Source organism: Pagrus major, chromosome 5 (genome assembly GCF_040436345.1).
Source record: "Pagrus major chromosome 5, Pma_NU_1.0".
In the NCBI taxonomy this organism is placed as follows: domain Eukaryota; kingdom Metazoa; phylum Chordata; class Actinopteri; order Spariformes; family Sparidae; genus Pagrus; species Pagrus major.
This window is the reverse complement of record NC_133219.1, coordinates 16037526-16064043: the sequence shown is the minus strand read 5'-3', so window position 1 is coordinate 16064043 and position 26518 is coordinate 16037526. Positions and strand designations below refer to the sequence as shown.

The following is a 26518-nucleotide window of genomic DNA, read 5'->3' as shown; positions in this document are numbered from 1 at the left end:
AGTCCCTTTATTTGAATCAGTACCAAAAGTTCACTAGGTCTGTTCTGGGCTGAAACGCCATCCAAGTTTTGTGGAAATCAGTTCAGTAATTTTTTTGTAATCCTGCTGACAAACCAACCTACCAACAAACGAACGGGTGAAAACAAAACTACTTTTTGAACATGTCTGCTTGGTCAAGTGCAACGGAAACTTGAGAAGAGGACAAACATCCAGAGATGGTTTCAAAGGTGTGACATGAAGAGAGCATGTAACCGTTTGTACTGTAGCTCATCACAGCATGTAAAGCCCCTACAGTCATCGACACAGGAGAGGACACAACCAGCGGCTGTGTGTAAAAACACACTGATCAAACATGCTGCTGGATTATGAAGAGCCTACACACATGCGCGCACACACACTCTGTGTTATTCTAACATGAAGGTCCTGATGGAAAACCCCAGTCTTTGTTCTCGAACCCCTGTGGTTACCATGCCTACAGGGTGATGTCACACAGAGAGGAGAAATGAACTGAGTTAACCTGACTCACCAAGTGGGTTTAACCAAATAGGGCAGGGATGAGAGGTGGTTTGTCGTGGCCACAGTCTGACCTTCTGCTCACATGATCTCCTGGGAGCCAGAATAATTTTTTAAACCCCCAAAACAGGGTCTACAGTTTGCTTTCTAGTCCCTTTTGGTCTGAGATTGGGTCCATCTATAGTTCTGATCTGTGCACAGTTTTGTTTGGACACAACAGGAGCTGAGAGGACACTGACTCTGATGACACAATCAACACAAGACACATCTACAAAGACTCAAGTGACTAAACTGAATGTGTCATCAACATGCCAGAGTTTAGAGATTAGTTTAGTGGGAATGTTGCATTTTGGAGCAGAGGCAGCCATGATGGCCCTGACAATGGACAATGGTTATGGTCATGTATGGTTGGGATCTTAAACCCACAATAGAGCACCAGGACCGCCCACCAAATGACTATAATCTTCCACTTTGTGACAATGAATTCATCCAGTTGCTCTCAACTGGGTTTTTCATGATGTTACTTGAAAAAATAAGTCACTACAATGTAGAACCACTGATTTTGTTCCTGAATCTTTTCACATTAACAGCTTTGTATCGCTGTATCCATGAGCCTTTGAGTCCAGAAACACTGTCTTGCTGCATCAGTGTGGTCGTCACTGCTTTCATTCAAAAATTCCATCGATAAAAAACTCAAACGCCTCGCTGAAATCCAAACAGGAAACCGAAACGTGTAATTTGACATAAAACCATTAGTGATTATGTAATCAGCTGATGATGTCAATGGCGATCAGACCCTTTAATAAAACCCAGAATACAGACAGTTATACAAACATTAAGTAATGACATCAGTCAAGAAAACATTACAGAGCCTTTACTGGACGCTGTGACCACAAACCACTGAAAACACAAAGTCAATGGGAATTCTGTAGGGAATACAGTTGCGAATACGGATGATGGACAGACGGACAATGGACAGACCAACAGGCGAGCGAAGACATACAACAGTTATTCACTTACAAAAAACAGACTAAGAAAATAGATTTCTCTTTTTTAAGACGTAATACGCCAAGATACCAACATGCGTCTTGGAATTTTCTGAATCCTCATGTGTCCCATCAACATCCCACACTAACACAATATTGTCCCTCAAACTGTGCAGCTCAAGTTTTCCTTGCTTTGCTGCTCTGAAGTTATGATGTTTGGGGCTGTTTTCACTGACTCTGCGCTGACAGCTCGTCCAGTCTCAGATCTGTCCAAAAGAAAACTCCCGTAAAACCCCAGAGGACGAGGTCAGAGCTGTGACTTCAGGACGTCTCTTGTGTTTTCACTGCACATTCTTTTCAATCAGGACGGCCTCGAGGTTCGGACAGGGAGGTCAGTGGTTCGCGGAAAATCTAGTCAGGGAAAAAATGAGAATCTGTCCTCCATTCCATCAAGTAGGATCAGATGAAGGTGGGAATATTTATTGTGACTCAGTTAGTGAACATGTCAGAGGTTCTGGTGTTCTACTGGAGTACAGTATTTCCACTATGCTGGCTGCTTTTGTGTTTGAGATGATCTTGTGTTGTGCTGTAACCAATCAGTGGTAAGTGAGCATCTTTTGACGTCATTTCCACACAGCAGGTGCAGTGGCAATTGCTGGGAGCACTTAACGAAGAAATTTAAGAGCCAATTTTCAATAACCTCTTCTCCACAACCATTCGTTAATCACATGAATAAAGCACGGTGGACTGGAGAGTATCCGAGCGACCTGATGTAAAGTGGATGAAGTCGCAGGGCACTCGCAACAGGGGGCAGCCAACAATCATATCTGCGGCCATGTTCCCCCCAATTGCGCTGATATAAAACAAAATAAAGCAGCAAATCCTCTCCACTTCTTCAGAGAAACCAGAACCACAGAAAGAAGAATTACTATCCTTTGATTTTCTGTCAATTCTGTCAATTGATGAACATCAATCAATCTAAAGGTTATATATATAGCATTCTGCAGAAAAAAGTGTTGTAAGAATCTTTTTTCCACTGCCCATCAGACCACATACATGGGGTAAAAAATAAAAAGATCTCTCTCAGATCTCTTCCTCGTGCCTCTTCATGTACCACAGTACAGAAACAACACGTGATAAACCTCCAGGTCCTGAATTGTTCCTCCATAAACTCAGACTCAAACACTGAGCTTTGCCTCAGAGAAGATCAATTTGTCGAGCCGTAAAATACTGCAGCACCAGAAAATCTTCCACTGTTCCACCCAGACGTAACGGCAAGTGTCTTAATTAAAACTGGCCCTTCCAGGACACCATAGACAACATGACACAAGCTCCCTGATTGGCTATAGGACAACTATCTCTTCCTGTTTGGGGGGGGCATCAATAAGCGAGTTTAACAACCAGTGAGTTTTAATAGGATCTGTGTGTAAAGCTTCTTCATCAATAGGCCTAATGACCGGTTTTAGCCCGGCAGCCGATAATCTGCCGATGGTTAGAGCCGGGTTATCGGATCAGCATTCCTCCGGGGCAGGTGGGTTCAATGGCTGGTTTGAGACCCCAGAGGAGGTCCCAGCTCGACTACGCTGGGTCCAAATACTACAAATACTGTAAAATACATTAAATGTGGGTCATTTACTTTTAAAAAAAACTGCAGAACAGTAAACAGTAAAGTTCATTTTCTTTCTCTTTGTTACTCTGCGATTTTTACAGCATATCCATGAATTATTAGCGTTTGAGACCTCCACACAGATATCTAGTAGTATTTTAAAATCATACTCGTACATAGATTTTATTGTATATCGCATACGCTTTGAAAGAAAAAGCTGTGTTAACAACAAGAAAAGGTCATTTTTCCTGAGCTAAATAAAGTTTTAATCATAGTTATCTTAAAGGAACACGGCAGGTCTTGAAATGAAAATAAATTTGGACAGCTGATTCACTTTATCATTGTCAAACTGTGTCAAACTTAAATATGTGCCTCATAAAACAAGAAGAAAAAACGATTCTGTAAATAATCATAATGTCATTTTAAATTTAAAAAAATCACCTATATCAGTTATATTTTGAGAATAAAGTTTTAATATATAGAAAATGAAAAAAATTTCACACTGAAAACCTGGAGCTTGGGTGGAGGATCCCTTCCTGTGAAACATTATATATAGTCCATAAAATGTGATTTGGGGTGAGCAGCTAACCTGCCCATCATAACATTCTGGCTAACTTGTGGATATCAGTTGTCAAAAACAGTTTGGTCATATTCCTCTTGAAGTTGTACCCCGCCCAAATATACTTTGCATCACATTACAGAAGCCAAAGACTATCTAACTTCAGTCTGACAGAGACTTTAACAGCTCAAAATGATTGACACTTAAGGAACTTAAATGAGAAACTGTCTGGTGAGAGTAGATGTCTCTGTACTGGAGATCTGCGTCAGATAAAAGAATTAAAAACAGATTATCTGTAAATTCCGACTGTCTGTGAACGCAACTCTTTCATGTTCTCTGTTTGAAGCACAAATCCTGTCATGATGAGCTCCTTGCTCCTGCTGGACTTGGCTTGTGATGTCTTGCATGCCCCACCCAACCCCCACAACCTCTGACCTCTGCAGCCCCCCTCCACCCCCCTAACACATCACCACCCCCTTCCCCTCCTGATGGCCCGCTGCGGTCAACAGCAGAGAGACTGATGTCCGGTCAACCGACGTCTGACTGACCGTTACCAGGTCGGCCACAAGGGACTCATCTATCTCTCTGTCCCCCAGCATCCTTCAGCCTCCACCACCACCACCTCTCTCTCTTTCTCTCTAATGCTAATGCAGCTGTTTATAACTGCCACATTGACTTTCTCCTGCCACTGTATGTAAATACAATCTGCTCTGATCAATGGACTGAGAGGTGACATGACACTGACCACAAGCACACACACACACACACGTTAACATAAACATGTACTATGTGCAACCAAAATCACAGAGCACAGCCAGTGCAGGGTTTCCTGTTGGTTCATAAAGTTAAATTTTAAAAAAATGTATATATTTTTGGGGAGCGACATAATGGACAACATGGAATAAAAGGCAGCGGGTCAGAATTGAACCCAGGAAACTGCAAACGACGCAAACCAAGTGAGCCATCAGAGCACCCCAATTAAACACTTTTTGCTATTAGATATCTGCTACAATATGAACATATGACAGAAAACCAGTCGGGAGAACATGGCCAGGAATTATTCATCATCATGTGCTTTTTTTATTCTGTATTCCCAGAAGTATATAACAATAACTTCTGATGACATAATTATTAAGTTAATGCGACCTAGACCCAGGATGATGAACTTATATTGAGAAATGGGTGGATGGTTTATCCAATTAAAAATGATTATTGGTGTAGAACTTCTCCTGATAGATTGCAATCACATACACATTAATTGCATGCAAACATTGTGTCTTGTTTGCTATATTTAATACTGAATTCGGTGCTTTTCAATACTTTTCAAGACCCGCAGTAATGATGGCACAAAAGTAGCATCTCTACCTTCTCAAAGAGTAAAAAAATGTTTAAAAAATAACATAAGCTTTTGGTCACATGTCGAGTGTAATGGCCGCAAAAGTAAATAAATATATGTTTTTTTTTAAATGTTTCAGGTTTGTTTGTTTCTCAGATAAATCTATGGGAAAGGAGTGTGCCTAATGTGTCATGTAGCAAGTTGACTTGTTACTGTTTTGACAAGAGTAAAACTTTATAGAAACAACCATCACTAATAAATGTTAAATTTATATTTAAATAAACTTAAGTTAATAGTTTAGTTAACAGTTTCACAAAGTATTATATAAACATCATGCAGGGATTCAAGTCATCCTACAAATGACCAATGCTGTGAGCACGCATTAAATTGTGCACCACAGCACCCATAGGTCTGCACCCTTCACACCCGACTTACCTCCCACAAGTGTCTCGTGTTTCTCATGGCTCCAGAGTGCAGTTTGTCCAGCAGCAGAGGGACTCCCTGAAACGGGCCGATCCAGGTTCCTTGTGGGATCCTCTGAGCCGCACAGATCCCATAACCCAGACCAGGAACTGTACTGGTGCACAGACACACCTGCACACACAACACAACACAGAGCAGAGATTTTTATAATCAATTTATGTCCATGCACTGGGCAGCTATTCAGGACAGCAAAGTCAGTATATGAACAGGATATCAGGAGGATTTCCCTTTGAAATGCCGCAAAAAGTAGCATAAAAACAAAATACTGAGACAAAGTAAAAGTACCTCAAATTGAAGTTAAGCATGGTACTTAAGTAAATGTGCTTAGTTACTTTCCACCTCTGCCACTGATGATGGATATCCAGTTTAATCTGTACATTTAAATACCCTGGTTTCAAATTGTTCAACAAACTCACGAATAATTGTCAAAAAGGGGATTTGTACTTGACCTCATAGAAACACTGTAAAATAGTCAGGCAGCCAAATAAACAGAGAGCCAGTCAGACAGGAAGTCTCACCTCTCTGGGCAGGTCTCTGAGCCAATCAGGGACATCCGGCAGGGTGACAGGTGCCGCTGTGCTGCTGGTGCCGACGAGTCGCCGCAGAGAGTGAAGAGGGCCGTGCATCGGACACTCGCCGTTCCTGTTGTCTGCACACATGTCACAACCTGCAGACACAGAGGGCGAGATCGGAAATATTTTTACCTTTGACACTTCTATGAAACAATATACATGTGCAGCATATGATTAAAAGCATACCCTTTTTCTATTAACACCTGATTTCAGTCTATGATTTTAATAATTGGCCCATTTTAAGATTCTTGCAATTTTTTTTTGACTTTTCAGGACCTCCAGATGCCTGCAAATATATTAAAATGGTCATGAAATAGCAATGTAATTTAAATGATTAATGATGTCAACATTGTTTATTTGCCTTCATTGGAGCTCTGCGTACTGATCTGCAGCTCTGTATGATGAAGTGAACCATTTTTTTTTTTTAACTTTAATGGTGCTTACAGTTGAAAGTGAGATTTAAATGATTATTTAAATCTTTACTGGACCAATATGTTGTTTGGTTGTATAAAATACCTTTTTGACAGAAAGAAGAAGAAAGAGTAAGATCATGAAGTCAACGTGTTTGAAACCATCCTAAAGAAGTCCAAATGAGGTGAAAAAAAAGTGCTCTCCGCTTTCTGTTTTTCCAGGTTAAATGTGGGGAGCAGCATATTGCTGGGAATTAGTGAGTGTCAACATTTACTCAGAGATGCAGTTTGACAGTAATGGATGTTAATTGACTGTTGCAACATAATGAGAGATTATTATCTGGACACAAAACTCCCACAGAGCCACACAGAGCAGAGAGGCTGAGAGGAACAGGATGTTAATGTTGTTTTTTTTCTGTTTTCCCTAAAATTAAATATCCGCCATTTGAGAGAGTGACGGCTACTTTTACACCGTGATGGATAGAACTAAATTAAATCACATTAAACCACATTATGGTCATTTATAAACCACAGAATGTAACACAGGTTCACGGTCGAGTAAATGGGAAAAATTCAACAGGCTGAATTCTCCTCAATCCTGTTGAAGTGAAATAAACAAAAATGTCATTTTAATTTCAGTTTAAAGTTCGACAACTCCTGGAAGCTGCTCAAACTACTTCAACTATGGTCTTGAACAATGACAACAATGGTTTTAATAGGTCCTGTATGTCACCCTGTGGCACTTCCTGACCTGACAGTTGTGTTAAGAAAGGAAATTCATAGATATCAAGACTAAACCAACTATGATAATTCTTATTCAAAGGTAGAAACCCCAACATAGCACATATAAAGGAAGAGTTCAACATTTTGGGAAGACTTCAAGAAGTCACCACACCTGGCTGTGGCCCCCCTAGAAACGCAGATTGTCATTTTTACATTTCTGTTGGCGTACATATGAAACAAATAAGATATAACTTGTTAATAAATGAGCTTTAGAGGTGCTGGGAGAAGTATTTTTGAACCTTGGACAGATGCAGGCTAGCTGTTTCTATTTGCTTACAGTGTTTTTGCTAAGCTAGGCTAACAACGTCCTGACTCAACTTTTGAAGGAAGGGAAGGAAGATAATTAGAGGATTTTCACAAAGTGTTAAACTATTTTGTTAATATTCCTTTAATATTCCACATCCTTCATCAGCAGGTAAAGACTGTGGCTTAAAGCCGTGGCTGAATGTGACTAAATACATTTACTCAAGTACAGTACTTAAAGGGGCACTGTGTAGCTTATGAAAAGAAATTTAAACTCTAAATCTAAAACTCTCAAATTTTAATATTTACAATATTAATGAGGTAATAATACAAAATCATATTTATATTTTCAATAACTGAATAAACAAGCTGTTTTCAGAGGAAAAAAGGGCCCCAGAACACTGTTTGAAACTAGAAAGGTGGCAGGGTCCGCCAAATATAAACAAAGGTAAACTGTATTACACTGTGTTGTTCTTTAAGGTCAGTTTGTTTATTCAGTTTATTTGTAGTCATGAAAACAAAAAAGTGTATCTATTTAGTTTAGTAAGGCAAAAAAATCGGATTCATTCCCCCAAACTTCATAGTGCACCTTTAATATATATTTGTGATATTTTTGCATTTTACCGAAGTCTTTTCTTTTCATACTACTTTCTACTTCTAAATATTGTTCTTTTTACATCACTCCATTTGTCTCACTGCTTTGGTTACCAGTAACTTTACAAATCAAGATTATCGATTACATATAAACTATACAAAGTTTATAAAATATTATATTGAAACCCAACAGTTTATAGAAGTACAGCTGAACTGAGTAGCTAATCTGCAATTGAACATTAGTGATCCACTGAAAACGTCCACAATGTTACAATAACTGACTTTGTGCTAAAAGGATTGTGTCAGGGAGAATGCGGACATTTGTCTTATACAGAAACTTCTCACTCTACGTTCTCCACATTAATCAAGTCAGCATTAAAACTAACAGAGAGAGTTCCTCCTGCTGTGCAGAACAGTGTCGGCTGCAGATGAGCTGTGATCGTCCGTCCACAGCGACACACTCAGATTATTTTCACAGCGTTCAGGCTTCATTGGAAAGTTCACAGTGCAGAGAGACGGAGGGGATGATGAGACTCAAACTGTCGACGATGACGTGAAAACTCAACAGGCGAGCCGCTGATCTGCTGCTCAGTTAAGCTCTATGAGGTTTGATTCATATGTTTGTAGCTCGGGACAACAGTGAAGCTCTGACTTGATCCACATTCACACAAACTGTAACACTGATACACTTCATACTGCAGCTGCTACTAACTCTGACACATAAACACACAGCAGGCTCGTATTTATGTTTTTCTTATTCTTTGATCAAATAGTTCCTGATTTAAACCACAATTTTGAGAATCTTAGACGATTTTATTTAGAAGTTTTTTGTACAGCTGCTTGTGTTTAGACAACATCAGACACGGGAGAACTTTAGACTCAAAAAAACATTTTGTGGAAAAACATCTTTTTTGATACATTACACAAACACTGCTGAACAAACTGAACTCAAGTAGATACAAATAAATATTAACAAGGAACATAATTGTATTTGTACTACTCATACGGTACTCCTTCTGTCACTGATACTCTGATCCAATAACATTCACTGTATTTTCATATGATTTTATTGACACACTTAAGAAATATAATGCACTAAGAATTTCATGTTTCGTACAATATGTTTTGCATAAATCTAAAATATTTTTAAATTTAATAATGATAAGCAATGTGCAGTAATTTCAGTTTTAATTCAAATACATTTTAAAGAACTTAATTAATTAATCAGAAGGGAAAGATCATCTATCATTGATTTTTTTTTTAATTAAACAAACTAAGTAAACAAACTCTCTTTGTTTTCATGACTGAATAAACTGAATAACCAAACTGACCTTAAAGGCCAACACAGTGTCATACTATTTTACTTTGTTTATATTTGGCGGACCCTGCCACCTTTCTAGCTTCAAACAGTCCTCGAGAACAGCTTGTTTATTCAGTGATGGAAAAAATAAATATTTCTTGTATTATTACCTCATTAATATTGTAAATATTAAAATACTGAGTTTGAATTTATTCTCCAAAACTACATAATGCCCCTTTAAAGGTAATAAAAAACTGATAATTCACACGTGAAACTGCACAACAACCTCATGTGCCAGTATGTGACATTCAACATGTGGATGTGTGATAAATTTGCTTGAGCTCTTTGTAATGGTAAAAACTACTGAGCCGACTACTAATACGTACAACACTAACACGGTTAAAGAAAAACACACTGTAGTGAAAGTGCTGTCTTTTCTTCGCTAAACCTATCTTCTCTTCCTCCTCTCCGTTCTTCTCTTCCTCTCTTTCAGACTGATGAACTGGCTGTGAACTTGTTATGGCGTGCTCTCCTCGCCGCCCATCATTCAAACTCAGTATTCTGTTACATCCATCGCCAGTGTTTAGACAGCCCCGCTCTGCCTCTGATCTCTGAGCGCCGGACGCCATTTCCAGCGAAAACGTCTGCAGGCACTTCGCACAAAATTAGGATTTATTTGGAAGTGTCTTCATAAAAAAGTTGATTTTAAACATTTTTATCTCATAAAACACACCTGGATCATCTGCCTCATAAACACATCAGTAACCTTAAATTTCATGTATTGAGACTTTGAGGTCCCACTTTCCATTTCTACATTTGAACGTATCTGACTCTAATCCAGAGCGATTAACTGCAAGAGTAAAATACGGCTTGTGTCATTTCCTGACTTGCCGCCATCACATGCACCAAACAATGAGAAGGTCGAATCTCCGTAATAAACTCCTGGACTAAACTCCTCAACAAAACCATCACACTTCATGAAGACTATCGATGTTAATAGCTGCATTCGTTTCCAACACAGCTGCGAGTCCAGATGAGGACGGACCACACAGCGAGGCTGCACTCCTACTCTGTAAACCGACGTTGAAGAAAAAAACCTCTACAGAGCATTTTAGCCTCTTTAAGCTGAACGTTTTGGTTTTATGTTCAGTCTAAGTGTGTCCAACACGCTCTCATAAACCCACTTCACACTACCTGCTCAACACCAAACAACAGATGGACACAGTTAGATACAAGCTGCTGAAGAAAGTGGAGCATTTAGCAGTTAAAGAGACATTTTTCTCATTTTTCACACTTCTGAATTTGAACTACTTTTCCAAAACCACATGGTGCCCCTTTAAAGATATAATATGTAAGATTTCATTTAAAAAATACATACAAATTGACCTTTGTTATATATTTTGTTGAGTTGTGTACTTACATAATCCCAAATGTTTCCAACAACATTCAAACCCACAGAAATCAGAAACTAATGACAGCTAACAGTGTGTTTCATTTGGTCGCCTGCCTTAATCTTCCACAAGAGAGTGAGAAAAGAAGTCGCCGGACGAGACTAAACGTAATATGAATCTAACTTTAACACGTTACCTCGTCTGAACATTTCTGCCTGAATCATGCAGATAGATTTTTTATCAGCAATGATGGTTGTTTAACAACGAAGACAACAACTCGCATGACCCCATGCTAATGAAGTCTTTTTGTCTTGTTTCGATTGAGAGACGTGTGGCAGAAATTACATACGGTGCGTTTAACAGTATGAATAATAAGTGGAATCATGCGTGCAACATGTGAAAATGTACATACGGTACACTGTGACAGCAGATTGTATCCATTACAGCCACCCTGGGAAGGTTAATTTGCCCGAAGCAATCAGTGGGATGTACAGTATTCGCTCCATTTGTTCCTTTGTCAGTCGACATGGAAGTGTTAGTGGTAGATAGGAGCAGTTAATGTCTGTCATGTTGGCTGAAGAAATATGGTAGTAAAAAGAGACATAATTAATCTAATCTAAATCAGCCTGTGCAGCTGCGTGGATCACATTAACACTGGTCGCCATGTTTCTGGATGTGGCAGAGGAAGATGACGTCCCTGTTTTTAATCCTGCCTACAAAGATCTGTTTCAGAGCGGCAGGCATTTGCTGCAGCTTTGTTTAACCTCAAACTTCAGATTAAACAGAAAAACAACAACTCGTTCTGTCACATCAGCCTTGTGTGGCTGGTAAAAATGGAGTAAATTAAGAGAAATATGGTGATTTAATCTCACAATACAGGACAGGAGTCCCAGAACATACAGGAATCATAGATATTTACAGTTTCTGGACTGTTGTCAGCGGCCCACTGTGTCTCTGCCTGTATGAAGAGTGATGAGCAGGGATTAATGTGGGACAGCAGTATGAACATGTCAAACATGGTCTCATTATCCCACATTAAACATGGACGTTCATGAGACACACAGCGGCTGGAAACTAACAAACAGAGCTCTCTCCCCTTCTCTCTCTCTCTCTCTCTCTCTCTGTGTGTGTGTGTGTGTGTGTGTGTGTGTGTTCAGCCGACTTTATTAAATTACAATAAAACTGCCAGCCGACATTTGTTCCAGATATAATTTGTAGGAATTGATCTGCGTTTTTTGGATCCAAGCAAAATACATCCCAGCTGTCAGATAACTTCCACTCATATGTTTTGTTTTATAAAAACAGAATAAAATTTTAATTTAATAAATATCAAAGTCACAAGATTGAAATTTTCCCCTGTTTTTGCTCAGTGACAGTAGATCTGATACTGGTCAGGAAATATACGTGTTTGATAAAGATAAATGACATAGATCCACTTTTATATTTCTGATGATACAAAGATATTAAACCAGCAGCTACGAAATATTATGATGGTATTTGTTTTTCTGGAAATCATCAGGGTACTTTATTTAATCTTGATTTTTGCTTGTGTCCATTGTTTATCTCTATTTCAAGTCTGAGTCTCAGTTATTTTCATAGGCCTAGAAAATATTTGTGTAAATATGTCAGAATTGACCAAAACCACAGGACTGGTTGTTGTTATCAGTCCTAAATTGTGACAGCTCTTTAAATACACAGATTAAAATGAGACAATAACTAAATGCTCATCGTGTTCAAGGCTGTCGACCAATTCATCCAGCGCAAGCCACCAACCAAACTCTGCACAATTTTCGGGATATTTAAAGGAGCTCTTTCACACACAAACATAAAAGTTAGAGTTTACTTAACACAAGCAGTACTACAGGGTATAAGTGATGTGTGAGAGGGGCTAAAGAAAGATGCCACCCAGTTGCATTATGGGAAATGTAGGATGCAGTGTTGTTAAAGTCCGTCTCTCACAAGTCGCCCAACTTCATGGAAGTGCAATATTACACCTTTAAAAAAAAAATCTCCATAATAGACACTTTATTTACTAATTAATTTAACTGTTTGATTCAACTGATTCTCCCTACATTACGGTCCAAGATATTGTTATGAAGCCTTCTCCAGCCTACAAGTGCATTATATTTATACAGCCTGAAGTCAGAAATTTGTTTGAAAGGGTGCTAGTCTGCAGCAGAACAATCATGTTTTGATCTATGTTTTCTACATAAAATAGTCAAACTTTGAGATATTTAGTGAAACAAATAAAAAAAAAAAGAGAAAAGAAATCTGGATATCCCTTTAGAAAACTGTCATGTGTAATTGGTGCATTTAAATTCCTCCTCAGGTCAATGATCTGCCCAAATTTAAGGGATGATGAGTGACCTTTAAGTCACAATCTTTAATGAGACTGAGCCTACTAAATGCCTAAATGCACTATTATTATTACTATTATTATTACTATTATTATTATTATTATTATTATTTTATTATTATTATTTTATTATTATTATTTTTATTACTAATATTATGTTGTCTTGTTATCATTATTATTGGTGTAATTAATAATCGAGGTCGACGGTGACTCATGAGGGAGTGTGTGTGTGTGTGTGTGTGTGTGTGTGTGTGTGTGTGACTGCTTTATCTACACCCCCACTCACCAACACACAGACACACACACACACACACACACACACACACCCCAGAGACCTCAATACGGCCGTGTTGGGATGATAAATAGCGGGCCGGTGGCCGGTGGATCGATCCCCCCTCCCCTCTCTCTCTCTCTCTCTCTGTCTCTCTCTCTCTCTCTCTCTCTCTCTTTCTCTCTCTCCCTCTCTCTCTCTCTCTCCCCCCTCCACAAACACAAAACTATATACGGCAATTAATTCCTGCTTGTCCCTCCATCCCTCATCGGCCCTGCCGGCGCGTATCGACGCAGATTACTGCTGATGGTCCGTTTTATCACCGCGGAATATACAGCGAGGAGCGCTCATAGACACACACACACACACACATACATAAACGCACACACACACACACAGACACACAGACACACGCACACACGCATCTACATACATACATACATAATCTCAGCGGTGTTTAGGATCGCTGCCATAACGCCTGAAACCAAAAACAGTGACGGTCACTTTATGAAAGTTACGATGGCACAGCGTGAACCCCCGACCTTATGTGAAAGCACTATTATAGGAATATAACGGGACTATTATAAACTGGTGACAGAACCAAAGCAGGACTAAAGCACAACATTTAACGAACAGCACAGACGATGCGACACAGTCAACCTGTAGGCCCAAATCTTTATAGACCATCACACAAATATAACCACATTACTGGCCTGTTAAAACCGCACTAGATTAAATAAATCCGAACAACAAAAATTAAGTTTAAAAGAACTACAGACACCTTAAATATACGGAAATATTACACAGATAGCCACAAATATCAATGAGAAAGTGTGCTATCACATCTATAATACAGGTTAATAAAGTCGGGAAACACTATTGAGAGAAGAGGCATCATAAATGGGCTGTTACGCACAGACTGAACTGAGAATTTACTTCCGATATACAAGAATATTTAAACAAAATCCTGTTTAGAAAATAAACACAATTTGTACCAATAATACCCGAAGGAACATTTTAAATTTAGATCAATCACAACTCGTAAAATAGCAGCTGAAGACTGCACTCGATCCTAATGAGTTTAAAAGATCTCCTTTTCAAATAAAAAAACTGTTTATAGCCTATCATTATATTATACTGATGCTCTGTGGAAAATAGAGCATAATCAACGCTGCAATATAAATACATATCATCGGAGCAAAACAGCAAATAAATAAAATACAATCGGGCATGAAAAAGTGATTGAGATTGTCTCCGGAGTTGTTCACTTGTCTGAAAGTGTGGACCATTTATCCACTTTAAACAGTCCACACTGACAGACACGAGACTTTTCTTTGATCTCCACGTGCTCAGCGGGATGCCAGTGTTTGTGGTGTCCTTACACGGAACACACGGGCCGCTGAGCTCCTGCTCCATGGGCGAGAGGACTTGGTTTGTGCGTAACGGGACACTCCGACGATACGGATCAAACGCACCTCTGGGCCAGATTGAGGAGATTTTGAACAAGACAGCGGTGTGTGTGTGTGTGTGTGTGTGTGTGTGGACAGATATTGACAGGGCACCGTCATGCGTAAAAGTCACACACACACACACACACACACACACACACGCACACGGACTGAGATCTAAAAGTAATGAAGGATTGTGGTCAATTTACGCAGAATAAAAAGGTGGTTTTATGATGTTGCTGCAGGTTTAAAGATGTGTGAAAATAAGAAGCACATCAGCTGTTACAATAATAATTTACAAGAATTTAAGTAGACGAGGAGGAGGAGAGGATAAAAGACAAGAGGAAGAAAAACACTGCGGTGTGTTTAATTACCTCTGACGGGCCGTTTGATTTGTTTAACCGTCCTGAATTGAGGAAAACCCTCCTTAATAAAAAGAATATGTAATTAATCGATCGCTTTGATTGGAGTGTAAGAGAGATTAATCATAAGTGGCAAAAGAAAAAGAAAAAAAAAGGCAGACAGGCGTGAACCCGGATGCTTATTTCTATAAAAGTCTGAATGAAGTCTGGTTAATATTAACTCTGAGCTGCAGGCCTGCTGCTGCTGCTGTCGGAGGGTTTGGACCCCGGCCAGGCTGCTGACCTTTGACCTCTGACCCTCCACACCCGAACCCTCCTGCAGCTCCTACTGTCCAACACTGCAGCTGTCAAACACACTGTAACAACTGACAAACAGAAATCTACCTTTAGAAAAACTGTTTTCAAGAATAATACTCCATCTTCAGGTGCTTGTAAACTACATTTTATTTACTAAATAAATCACAAATTTTGAATTTTAAAGTGCTTATAACATCTTATCCTGTCGGATATTTTATGAACATTTTGATTTAACGTGGGAACAATCTACTTAAATTATTCATTTATGTTTTATTTTATTTTACATCACTGATCTAAAGTCATTTTTTAATTTCTCATATCATAGAAATATTTATAAAAGCACCATTAACCCTCACTGAAATACTAACCACTAACTGTATTTAGAAACAAATGAATAAAGAAGTTGTTTTTTTTAAAACATTAACAGTTAAACACAGTTTGTGGGAATATATCAGACAAACACTCTGGAAAATAATTAGGATTTTTCTCATGATATTAACAATATCATCTTGTAATACAATAAACGATTAGAAGAGTTGTATGAAGTCACTATTTAGCACTGAATACACCGCAGAGAGATTAAATAATTATGACAGAAATACGCAGCAGCAATAGTTAAATTATTGGAAAGTTATGACTGAATGTCAGAACATTACACTCATGACTGAAATATACAACATAGTCACTTCTGAACACTGCAGAAACTCTAAATATATACAGAATTATAGGAGTATTATAAGAACATTTTAGGAGATTAAAGCTGCAAAAAGGTCAAAAGTCATTGCTGAGCATCTCACACACAATCTATGAACAAATCAGGATAAAGTGCAAGTATTATATTGTACTAACAGGGAATTTGTAAACACAAATAGGGCGTCCGGGCGGCTTAGTGGTTCAGATGACTGAAATACCCCGGTTCAACTGCAGGAGTCCTTGTCATCCCTCCTTTCCTCTCCTTTCCTGTCACCTCTCCGTTTTCCAATTTCAAATAACGTGGCAAAAAACACTCTAAGCAAACTCCAGTGGCACTGACAAGTCTTTGTATATGTGTGTAACTGTGTGAGCGTGTGTGTACGTACGGTTGTTGACCTCTCCGGTGTGGTTACTCAGAGGGATGATCTCCATCCTCTGCTGTCCGTACAGGTAGTAGTCCAGCTCCTCCGATGTCAGCTTGAACCGGCCCGTCGCTCCTTTGCCGCCGTCCTCCAGTCCTCCGCCGCTGCTGCTCTTCACGCTGGACGACACCACACCGACCCCCCCACAGCTCTGCTCTTTGGCCTGATGGAGAAGCCCCACTGCTGAGTTGTGACCCTGCTGGTTCTCAGGGGGGACCACCACCAGCAGGTCTCCCCCTCCTCCTCCTCCTCCTGGTCCTCCTCCTCCTCCTCCAGGTCCTCCAGGCCCGGCACAAACCGGGGCCAATGCCTGCCCGAAGAGTGCGATCTGCTGGGGGACGGGCAGCTGGGAGATCCCTGCCGAGGTGGAGATGGAGATGGAGGAGGATGGCGTGAGAGCTGCTGCCGCTGCCGCTGCTGCTGCTGAAGAAGATGCTGAAGAGGAAGATGTAGAAGAAGAAGAGGAGGTGCAGTGTGTGGAGGCCAGGAGGTGGCTGTGCAGGCGGGATGGGCGCAGGCTGTCCATGGGGATGGAGAGGCGGTCAGGTGGAGGTGGCGGTGGGGCCAGAGGAGCCTTTAGTTGCGCCTGAGGGAAGAGCTGCTGCCAGTGCTGCAGGTAGGACGGGTCCACCTTCAGGAAGGCCGAGCCGCTCGGGTCTCCTGGCTTCAGCATGGCTGCCCGCAGGCTGCTGGGTGGAGAGATCAGAGAGGGTGAGGTGTCAACCATCAAGATGGAAACACACACAGAGGTCAGGGCAGAGTGTACGGGAGACACAGAGGGTCAAAGCTGTTCACTTGATTTCTATTACAGGGAGTTAAACCCAAACACAAGATAAACACAATCAAACTTGTCACATAAATCACTGTATTTCTAGATTAAAAATCATCTGTCAGGCATTTTACTGAGACTAAGATCCCAAAATTGAACCCATTTCCAAGTTTGTTTAGATTGAATTTACTCGAAAGGTGTGAAACTGATGCTGATCGCATGTGGAACACAGAATTCAGCCTCATCAGTCACGTTCAGCCCTCCCTTTTCTGTGTTCAACTGAGCCAGATCACACCTGAGCACAGTCTGATTTAGTTTTAGGTTTTTTTTCCGTTAAGGTGTTCCCACTGAAATAAGGCTTTTGTTGCTTTACCCTGAATCACAGGTTTGTTTGTGTTAAATTTACATGAACACACATGAGACGTTGAACCTCCTCCAGCACGTTACATCCACATTTTCCTCAATCTGATGATGTTACTTAAAATGTTCAATCTTAGACTTTAGATTATATAAAAATCTAAATCCTTATTAATATTCAAAACACGTCAAACATGTCAAACTCTTAAATACATTCAAAGAGTGGAGCTTAAAAACAAAGTGTTCACAATTACATTTACACCAAAGCCCAAAAATGAAGCACATCCAGTTTTTAAATCTTCATATTTAAAGTGATAATTTTTTTTTGACCTGATTATTTTTTCTTTATCTTGTTGAATTTACATTTTACACATTATGCTGGGTCTGATTCCACCTGGTTTCCCTCCTGTCAGTCAGCTTGACTTCATATTTCAGGCTTCAAACTGGGCTTAAAGATAAAATTAGACAGAGAAGTGCTGCTTTAAATTTACATCTGCGTTAAGAAATAAATACAAATAAGTCAGTAAGACGTTCATCAGCTGGCACTGAGCTCATGTTTCAGGTGTTTTAAGATGATCCTGATCCATTTATTCAGCTTCACTGTTTCAGCCTGCAGGATTTCACTGATGTTTCATGAGAAAATACAGATTTTATTCTGCAAAGAAAGTTGAACATCAACTTCTCAGTGTGCTTCTGGTAAAAAGAAATATCCAGATAGTTTGGAGATTTGTTCAGCGTGCTGTAAAAGATGAGTTTAACATCGACACAGGTTGTTTTTCTTCTGAATGAATTCATTCCGCGGGGGACCCCTTTTATTTCTTTAAAAGCACTAGAAAAGGTACATTTTCAAGAATTTAAGGTGACGGACTCCCAAACAAAGCCATTAATGAAAGATATTTTCAGAAAACGTATCATCTCATGCGTTTTCAGCCTCATCATCTGAAAGCTGAAACTTGCATGAGTCTATTTAAAAACCCTGAAGTAGTTTTATTCAGTTTTTTTCGTCATCCTTTTAAACATGAGCAGTAAAGTCAACAAAAAACGTGGTTAGTCGCTATTTCTCAGACAATGAATGTGTATAAACTGTACAGCCAATAAAACACTCAGTATAAACTGACTTCAGCCTGGCTGACCCTCCGCTTCAGCTCTGCTCTGCTCCGCTGTCTCGGTCACGGATGGATGTTTTAGCGCGGATTTTTACGCACGCCAAGCGCAAAAAACCGCACCAAATAAAAGCAATAAAAACTGCGTGCGCACATTCAGGCACACTTTGGCTTAGTTTACGACGTAAACCAGGCGGTGAGTAAAAGTTTCATCAGAATTAACAGATAGGTCCGGTTAAGTCCAGCCAGATCGGCGGTCCGGCGTGCTGTCCGTGTCCGAACAGAGGCAGCGGTCCGCGGGTAGAGACTCTTGGACGCTCCGCTGTGTTCTCCCAGAGTTTTCTGGGATGTTGCTTTCTTTCTTTGTTTTGTTTTATTTTCGTTTTGTTTTTTTTTCTTCGTTTTTTCTTTTGTTAATGTGGAAGTTGAGGCTTACTGCTGTCAGAGTGTGTTAGGCGGCTCCTTGTCGCTGATTTCCGGACAGCGGTGGAAGGTTTGTCCCTCCTCCAGGCTGCGGTGAACCATCGAGGGGAGCCAGGACAGTCCGCTGCGTCCTGCGCGTCTCCGGAGCCAAAACTACCGGAGCAGTTGCAGCGCGAGCCTCTCTCTCTCTCTCTCTCTCCCTCCCTCCCTCTCCCCCCCTCTCTTGCATTCACTTGCCCTCACCCCTCCCCTATCCTCTCTCTCTCTCCTTTATCTCCTGTTGTTCCTCTCTAATTCACGCGTATTATTCCTCCCTGTCTCTTTCTTCACACTCTCACACTTTCCTTTCTACTCTTTCGTTTTCTCCATCCTCATCCCAAAACTCTCTCTCTCTCTTTTTTCTGGCTTTCCCTCTCTCAGTGTTGGCTTTTCTGTTTCTCTCTATCACTCTCTTCTGGTTCTCCAGATTCAACTTAGCTCAATTCAAATTATCTTTATTGACACTAATGTACATATGGTTCAGAGCAACAGGCTCCATGCAAATCTGTGTGTGTGCGTGCGTGTGTGTGTGTGTGTGTGTGTTTGTTTGTGTGTGTGTGTGTGTCTGTCTGTTGACTCATCTGCTGTAAGTAGCAAATGAACACTGGGTCCTTCAGTGTTATCTTAAGGTTTATATTTTATCTCTCCTATTGATCGATCCATCTAAAGAATGGAAGAACTTTATAGTGACTAACTTATATCTAAAAAGAACATGTTTCACTATGTTTCTGGCTTTATGGCTGTTGTGAGTATTTTTTTAGTTTAAAAGTCTTTTTATATGTACATGAAATAAAACAGCGACAGTCTCTTCCGACACTCTTTTGTACCACACATTAGTTGGGTGGGACCATTATGAAGCTGACATCATGGAGTCTGATCCTGGCATAAGGGTCCATCACACCAAAAAGTACAGAGAGTAAGCAAACTTTGTATGCACACAAAAAAGATGGGTGACAAAGGGACTACTTCGGGTTGTTGAACTACTGTAGCTGGTGAGCTTGGTGCGAACATGCCATACAGGGTTTTTGAGTCCCATAGTCTTTACATTGTGATGACATCACAGATATTGAAATCGCTTTCTGAGGCTTAAGGAAATTTCAGAAATGTATAAAGGAAAGAGTCACAATTGACCTTATTTGCAGTTGGAGGTGTCCTGTCAACAGTTTTACATGTTTCTTTTATAATGGTGCTTTATACGGAAAATGCTTATTGGGCTGATGGGATTTTTTTAGCTGCAATACCACGAGTGGCCTCCGGGCAAAATTGGAAGCAAGGCTGAGCAGCGCCCTCTATCCAGGTTTATAATACATTCATGGAGAAAAAGGCTCCAAACTAGTTAGTTTGCTACTGAAACAGTTCACAAAAATAATGTGCTAGCTCATTAGCTTTGTTGTTAACAACATATTTAAGGGTCTCCATGTCACAATTTGTAGCAATTTAGATGTATTAATCAGTTTTTTATTGGCCATGTGTGAGCAGATTATAACATGACGCGAAAAATGAGACCTTCCCTGTCTCCCGGTTGCCTTTACAAACTTGTTTAATGCTGCTGGACTGTGGATTTCTTTGTGAAGGACTTTCCACGTCAGTCCACAGGATTTGACTTTACGCACGTTCTCGAGTGCCTCGTTTAGGTGCCAGTCTCCGCTCAGCTAAAAGTGAGCAACAGTAGCTAACGTAAGTTTTAGAAATGGAGTCTGCTAATTTGAATTTGCATGCTTAATGCTTCAGTTTGTCACATTCACTGTCAAAATCAACACATCTGGAGATGCATGTTTTACTGGACAAGAAAGGAATAAGAAATTGTAATCCAATAAGTAACTTGTAACTTAAAGTTTCAGACAATGGAAATACTGAAGTGAAATAAGTTTGTACTGAAGTACAGTTATCGAGTAACTGTACTTAGTTACTTTGCACCACTGTTCCAAGGAGGAACCAGCAGGAGTCTCGTCTTCTTTCAATTCATTCATCTTCTGAACCCGTTTTGTCGGTGCTGCAGCTAACATTATCATGAAAACATTTATTCTTAGTACTGGTCTTGTAGGTGGTCGTCCTGCTGTCAGCTCACCTCAGCTTCTTTATCAACCTCTCACTTTAGTTCAGTGTATGTGTGTGTGTGTGTGTGTGTGTGTGTGTGTGTGTGTGTGTGTAGATAAGACAGATTACAACCGAGCACATTGTGTTATGGGTCTGACTTGTTATCCACGACCTCGAACTTTCCCACCCGTCTACAACTCATGCACACACATGCACGCACACACACACACACACACACACCAGGCATGTAAGGCATACAGTACGTGTACGTATATCAGTCATTGTAAGCTGTGGATAAGAACATCAGCTAGTATGCCTGAAAACATGAATGCATGTGTGTGTCTGAGTGTGTGTGTGTGTGTGCATGTGTGCGTGTGTGTTGTTATGACTGGCGTCGCCCTGACAGGGCCCATTTGTCATCCTCGGGACCTCTAGTGGATTGATAACGAACAAAAACACAAACATAAGCGTCTGAAAATGAACTCTTGTCGGCTTAAAGCGACTTTTTCAGCGCAGAGGAATGTGGAGCAACAACAGGCCGTCTGATTGGCTGAAGAACAAGTTCAGGGTCGACGGTAGCCAGTGGGGAGTCACAGGGTTGGGAGTTTGAATCCCGGCTTCTCCAGTAGGTAATTTAACTCTTTTCACCTTTAAGACTGTAAATTAGTTTAATGTTACTTAGGAGACATTTAAAAGGTATTTCCCATTTGCACTATATATATGCACTGTTATATTTTTTGTTTATATTGTATATGTATGTTTTTTCATGCATATGTGTGTATAACTTTACATCTTCCTTGTAAATTTAATGTATTTTCCATGTTTTGTTACTTCCTTTAGTGCGACTTTTATACACGTGGTGGGAGCTAAAACTACATTTCACTCTGCAATCCTGTATTGTGCAACAACAGTAAAGCTGAACCATGAACAGTTTTTGACATTAAAGGAAGTGGAATGGGCTCTCGGTCCACTTATACGTCGTTAGTTCCTTTTTTAGCCAATTTTATGGTCTTCATAGCTGGTTGACATTCCTTAGTCGTTCTGGCATCACAAGACCTCACATCCAATCACTTCGCACTAGACTTCTGCATGACTTTAGTCATATATGGTGAGACAATAATATCACTAGCTGACTAATTACTAATACATTCTACATTCTACTCCTACTGTTTATCACATATTGAGTTCAACCTGCATCCAAACTTTCAACCCAATAAAGAGACCTGAATCTTGTTCTTGTTCATTGTCATATACATTTTTTTTTTGTTTGTTTTTTTGTTTTGTTTGTTTTTCTTTCTTTGATGACTTTAGAAATTATTGTTGTGAAAAAATGGGCAGTTGCATCTTATAGGATGATACATGAAAATGTTGTGCTTTCTGCAAACCTCTGTGAGAGCAAACTTTCAAATGTCCCTGATTTACTTTAGTCTTTGATTTGGATCATTACATACCAAATTCTTCAGAAATCCTTGGATGCTCAGAGAGCAAATATATTGATCATAAACTAACAGTCTGTCTGATGTTGACATATTAAGAACTACATTCTTGATATTTCAGTCAGGACAAAGTGTTGGACCAACCAATCACTCACTGCCATTCCTAGAGCCATGTCTCCAATACAGTATGGCTAACACAAGGTTCTCTGTTCTTCTGTTCTCTTGCACTCATGACATTTATTGAATCTGTACATTAAATTAATGTTTCGGTCCCTGCTGACCATCTCCAGAGAATGACTTCTCTGTTAAAATTACAAGAATCAGAAGGTATTTTTCTGTTATATATATATATATATATATATATATATATATATATATATATATACATATATATATATATATATACATATATACATTCTAGCCTATACAAGATATTGAGCTCCTCTCACATGCACCTGCTTAAGAAATAATGGATGCAGTCAGTTCAAAACAGAAATTAAAGATAAAAGTTGCAATCAAAAAGTCAAATGTTCAGAAATCCTCAAAAGGTAAGACAACATCTTTTTTTTTTAGGGTTTTGAGGAACTCATTCACTTTCTAAGTTGCAAAGTATTTATTTTCCAGTCTTTAAACAAGTAATGCAGTTAAAGTTAAGATGTCCTGTGACTCAACATTATAATTATTGTATCTAGAAGTGATCAGTGAACAGAGGTCATGAAGCATGAAATAATCATTCTGTCATCACCAGAAATTGATCACAGAAACAGGTCGATCTTCAAATGTGAATCAGTTGTTAGGCTGCCTCATCAAACACCCATTGCATGAATGATTTCAGACAACATTTTAACGTCCTCTCATGAAAAGTAAGAGTTAAAGAATAAGTTCAGGTTTTTCATATTAGCTTTGACCCACATTAGCTATTGATACAGAGTATGAAACGTCTTCTTACTTAAATAAAATGTTTAATATTTGCTCAACAAATTCAGATATTTGGTTGAAGTAAAATAAAATGAGACGCTGATTGACTGTATTCTCATGTGGAGGTAAATGTTGATTAAACTGGTCTCATTTGATTATTAAAATTATATTTAAAGCATTTACACACAATTCAAACAAGCAGGGGAAAAACTTTATGTTAATAGGTGACTGAAAAATGCAATTAATTGGCTTTTTCTAACATATATCACCTTAACTCCCATAAATCTACAGCTTTGGTCTCTGCTGTTTGTTGCTGTTTTTTTAACCACTTTTATGTATTTTTATTTATGAGCCAGCTTGTTTTAAATGCACATAAACAATTATTTTTCCACCTCACCATCATCATAATAAGTCCATAATTACAGTTCTTCCCCGCATCGTGGCTGGGGAGCCTCTGTTTGAGACAGAAAGTGTACAGAAAGAAAAGAAAAAAGGAAAAAAAGGCAAGCAGGAGGAGAATTAGGTGTTTTCATCCATTGATTAATGGCTTTCTAAAGCAAAGCACATCGGAGGAGCCGGCCGATCAATAAATTAACTGCCCAAATTCATCATTTTCTACAACAAAAGCTAATTATTTAGACGGCTGCAGGAAAAGAAAAAACACAATATTAACAAGAGTTCATTTAGCAAAGCAGTGTATTCCTGCATGTGAGAACACTGCAGAGCTGCTGTTTACACTCACAGGAGCTTCATATTCAACATAAAGAGAAAGTTAAAGAGAGATTATTAAAATGATAAAAGCAGATGTTGATTGAAACTCAGCTGCTTTAAATCTCTGTTTAATAATTACTGATTAATTGAAGATATAAAAGATAAGATATAATGATAAATATCAGTTTCAATTACTCAGAAGAGCTATTACTGACCAAAATGTGTTCTTAAATAGAGTCATCATTGATGTATGTAGTTACATCTGAATAAAATAGTCAAAAAGACAAAGAAACTGCATCTTCTGACAATTTTAAAGGTGCAGGGTTTGACTATTTATCCATGCTAGCAGCTCTAAAAATGTCCTGTGTTAGTGGGCGTGTTACTTCAAATTAAGTCCCACAACTATTGGACAGATTGTCATGAAATTTTGGTTCACACACTCTCAAGTTTCTCTCGCTGTGCGTAAGTACAGCCTCACAGAGCAGCTAGCATGGCGGCAGACTAGAGTGTGGCTCAGGTCACATTTTTCTGTCCTAGTAATAACCGCGCCCTACCAAAACTCAACAGACGTTCTGTTTTTTTTTACATCGACGTTAATGTAAGCTGAAGCATTACGTAACCCTGGTTACAGCTTGTCTGTTTACCCTGATTACTGACATTTACAGTGTAGATGACTGGCATTGTCCTACACATATATAACATTTAAAAAATCTATACATGTATTTTATATCTATGGTTACACATTACTCAATACAGAACCAGAGTTACATCCGGACAGAAACTACTGCTGTCAACAAGTAACCCAAACCGAGACATCATCTCTATTTCTTGGCCAGTTATTTTATAAATGTTGGTCATGTATCCATGCTCCACTGCAGACTATTAAGTACAACACAAAGTGGTTGTGTCGGAAGTGTTCTATCATTTGATGCTGATGGCACACAGACACACAGGAAAGCAGTGAAGACGCAGCTGCCAAGAGGTGATGATCCTCGGATGATCTCGTGCTTCACAATTTACGTCCAGCACTGAAGCAGGAAGCATTGTGTCCTTTTGTTGTGTCCGATCATGAACACCAGTTTCCTCGAGGCATGTGGTGCATGTCAACGTCAAAAAGAAGTCTTACTCTATATATCTGAATATTCTTTTGATTTAGATGGTTGTTAAAACACTGACGGAGCCTTTAAAGGAAAATTGAAGGTTTAAAGGGTTCATTTCCACTCTGTGCTAAATGAGGCCATGCTGGTTTAAATCCATGAGGGTTAGTTAGCACATAACTGATGGTAATTCAATTAAAAGCGTTGGCATGTCCCCTGTTCATTCACACACACACACACACACACACACACACACACAAACACATGCACAGCCCCCTGTAACCTTGGTGTGCGAGCCTCTTGTATATATATAAACGTACAGGTTTAAAGCAGTGTCACTTTCATTTACATAGGAGCATGTTGTTAAGGTCCTGCTTTGACATTCAATTAAAACGTTTACATTTCTGCTTAATTAATTCGGCGGATGGCGGGAAGAAAAGACGAATGGACGGGCCGCTTTGACAGGAGACCGATAACTCTGTGTGTGTGTGTGTGTATGTGTGTGTGTGTCCCGGCCGTGGTGTTAAGGTCACGGCAGGCTGACTATTATAATTCATCTCTATAGACATGTATTCAGCAGGGACTTATATTCTCTTTTTCAGCTTTATTTCCTGCACCTGAAGCCGAGCTGAGCTGAGGTGTTTTTAATGCAGTAAAGGGTTTTAAATCTGTAACACCCGTCTGTTTGGACTTCATTATCCCCCTGTTTATTGTTAAAAACTAACTGCTGCAGCTGATTATCGATCTCTGCATACTGGAAAATGCATTTGTTTGTCAATCAGGAAGAAAGAAAGATCTTTTTTCCTGTTTTGAATATAGGACCAAAGCAGATTTTTGTGATTTTAAATAAACGTTAAATATATAAACCTCCTAAGATATTACCTCAGTAATATTGAAAATATTAAAATTCTTCCCCAAAACTACGGAAGCCCTAAAGGGCCATGCATTCATACATTTTATTTCCTCCGTTTTCCCGTGATAACGAGTTAATTTCATTTGTTTT

At 39.4% G+C, this 26518-nt stretch overlaps 1 protein-coding gene across 1 annotated transcript in view; it reads right to left on the bottom strand.

The window, feature by feature from the left end:
• Nucleotides 1–17298, bottom strand: part of prdm6 (PR domain containing 6) — an 81907-nt gene extending 64609 nt beyond the window's left edge. Inside the window, exons 1-3 of the mRNA XM_073465412.1 lie at nucleotides 16590–17298; nucleotides 6002–6150; nucleotides 5436–5594 (exon numbers count right to left, since the gene is read on the bottom strand). Of these exons, the coding sequence (XP_073321513.1) occupies nucleotides 5436–5594; nucleotides 6002–6150; nucleotides 16590–17298 (1017 nt within the window). The remainder of the gene's footprint in view (nucleotides 1–5435; nucleotides 5595–6001; nucleotides 6151–16589) is intronic.
• Nucleotides 17299–26518: the final 9220 nt, after the last annotated feature.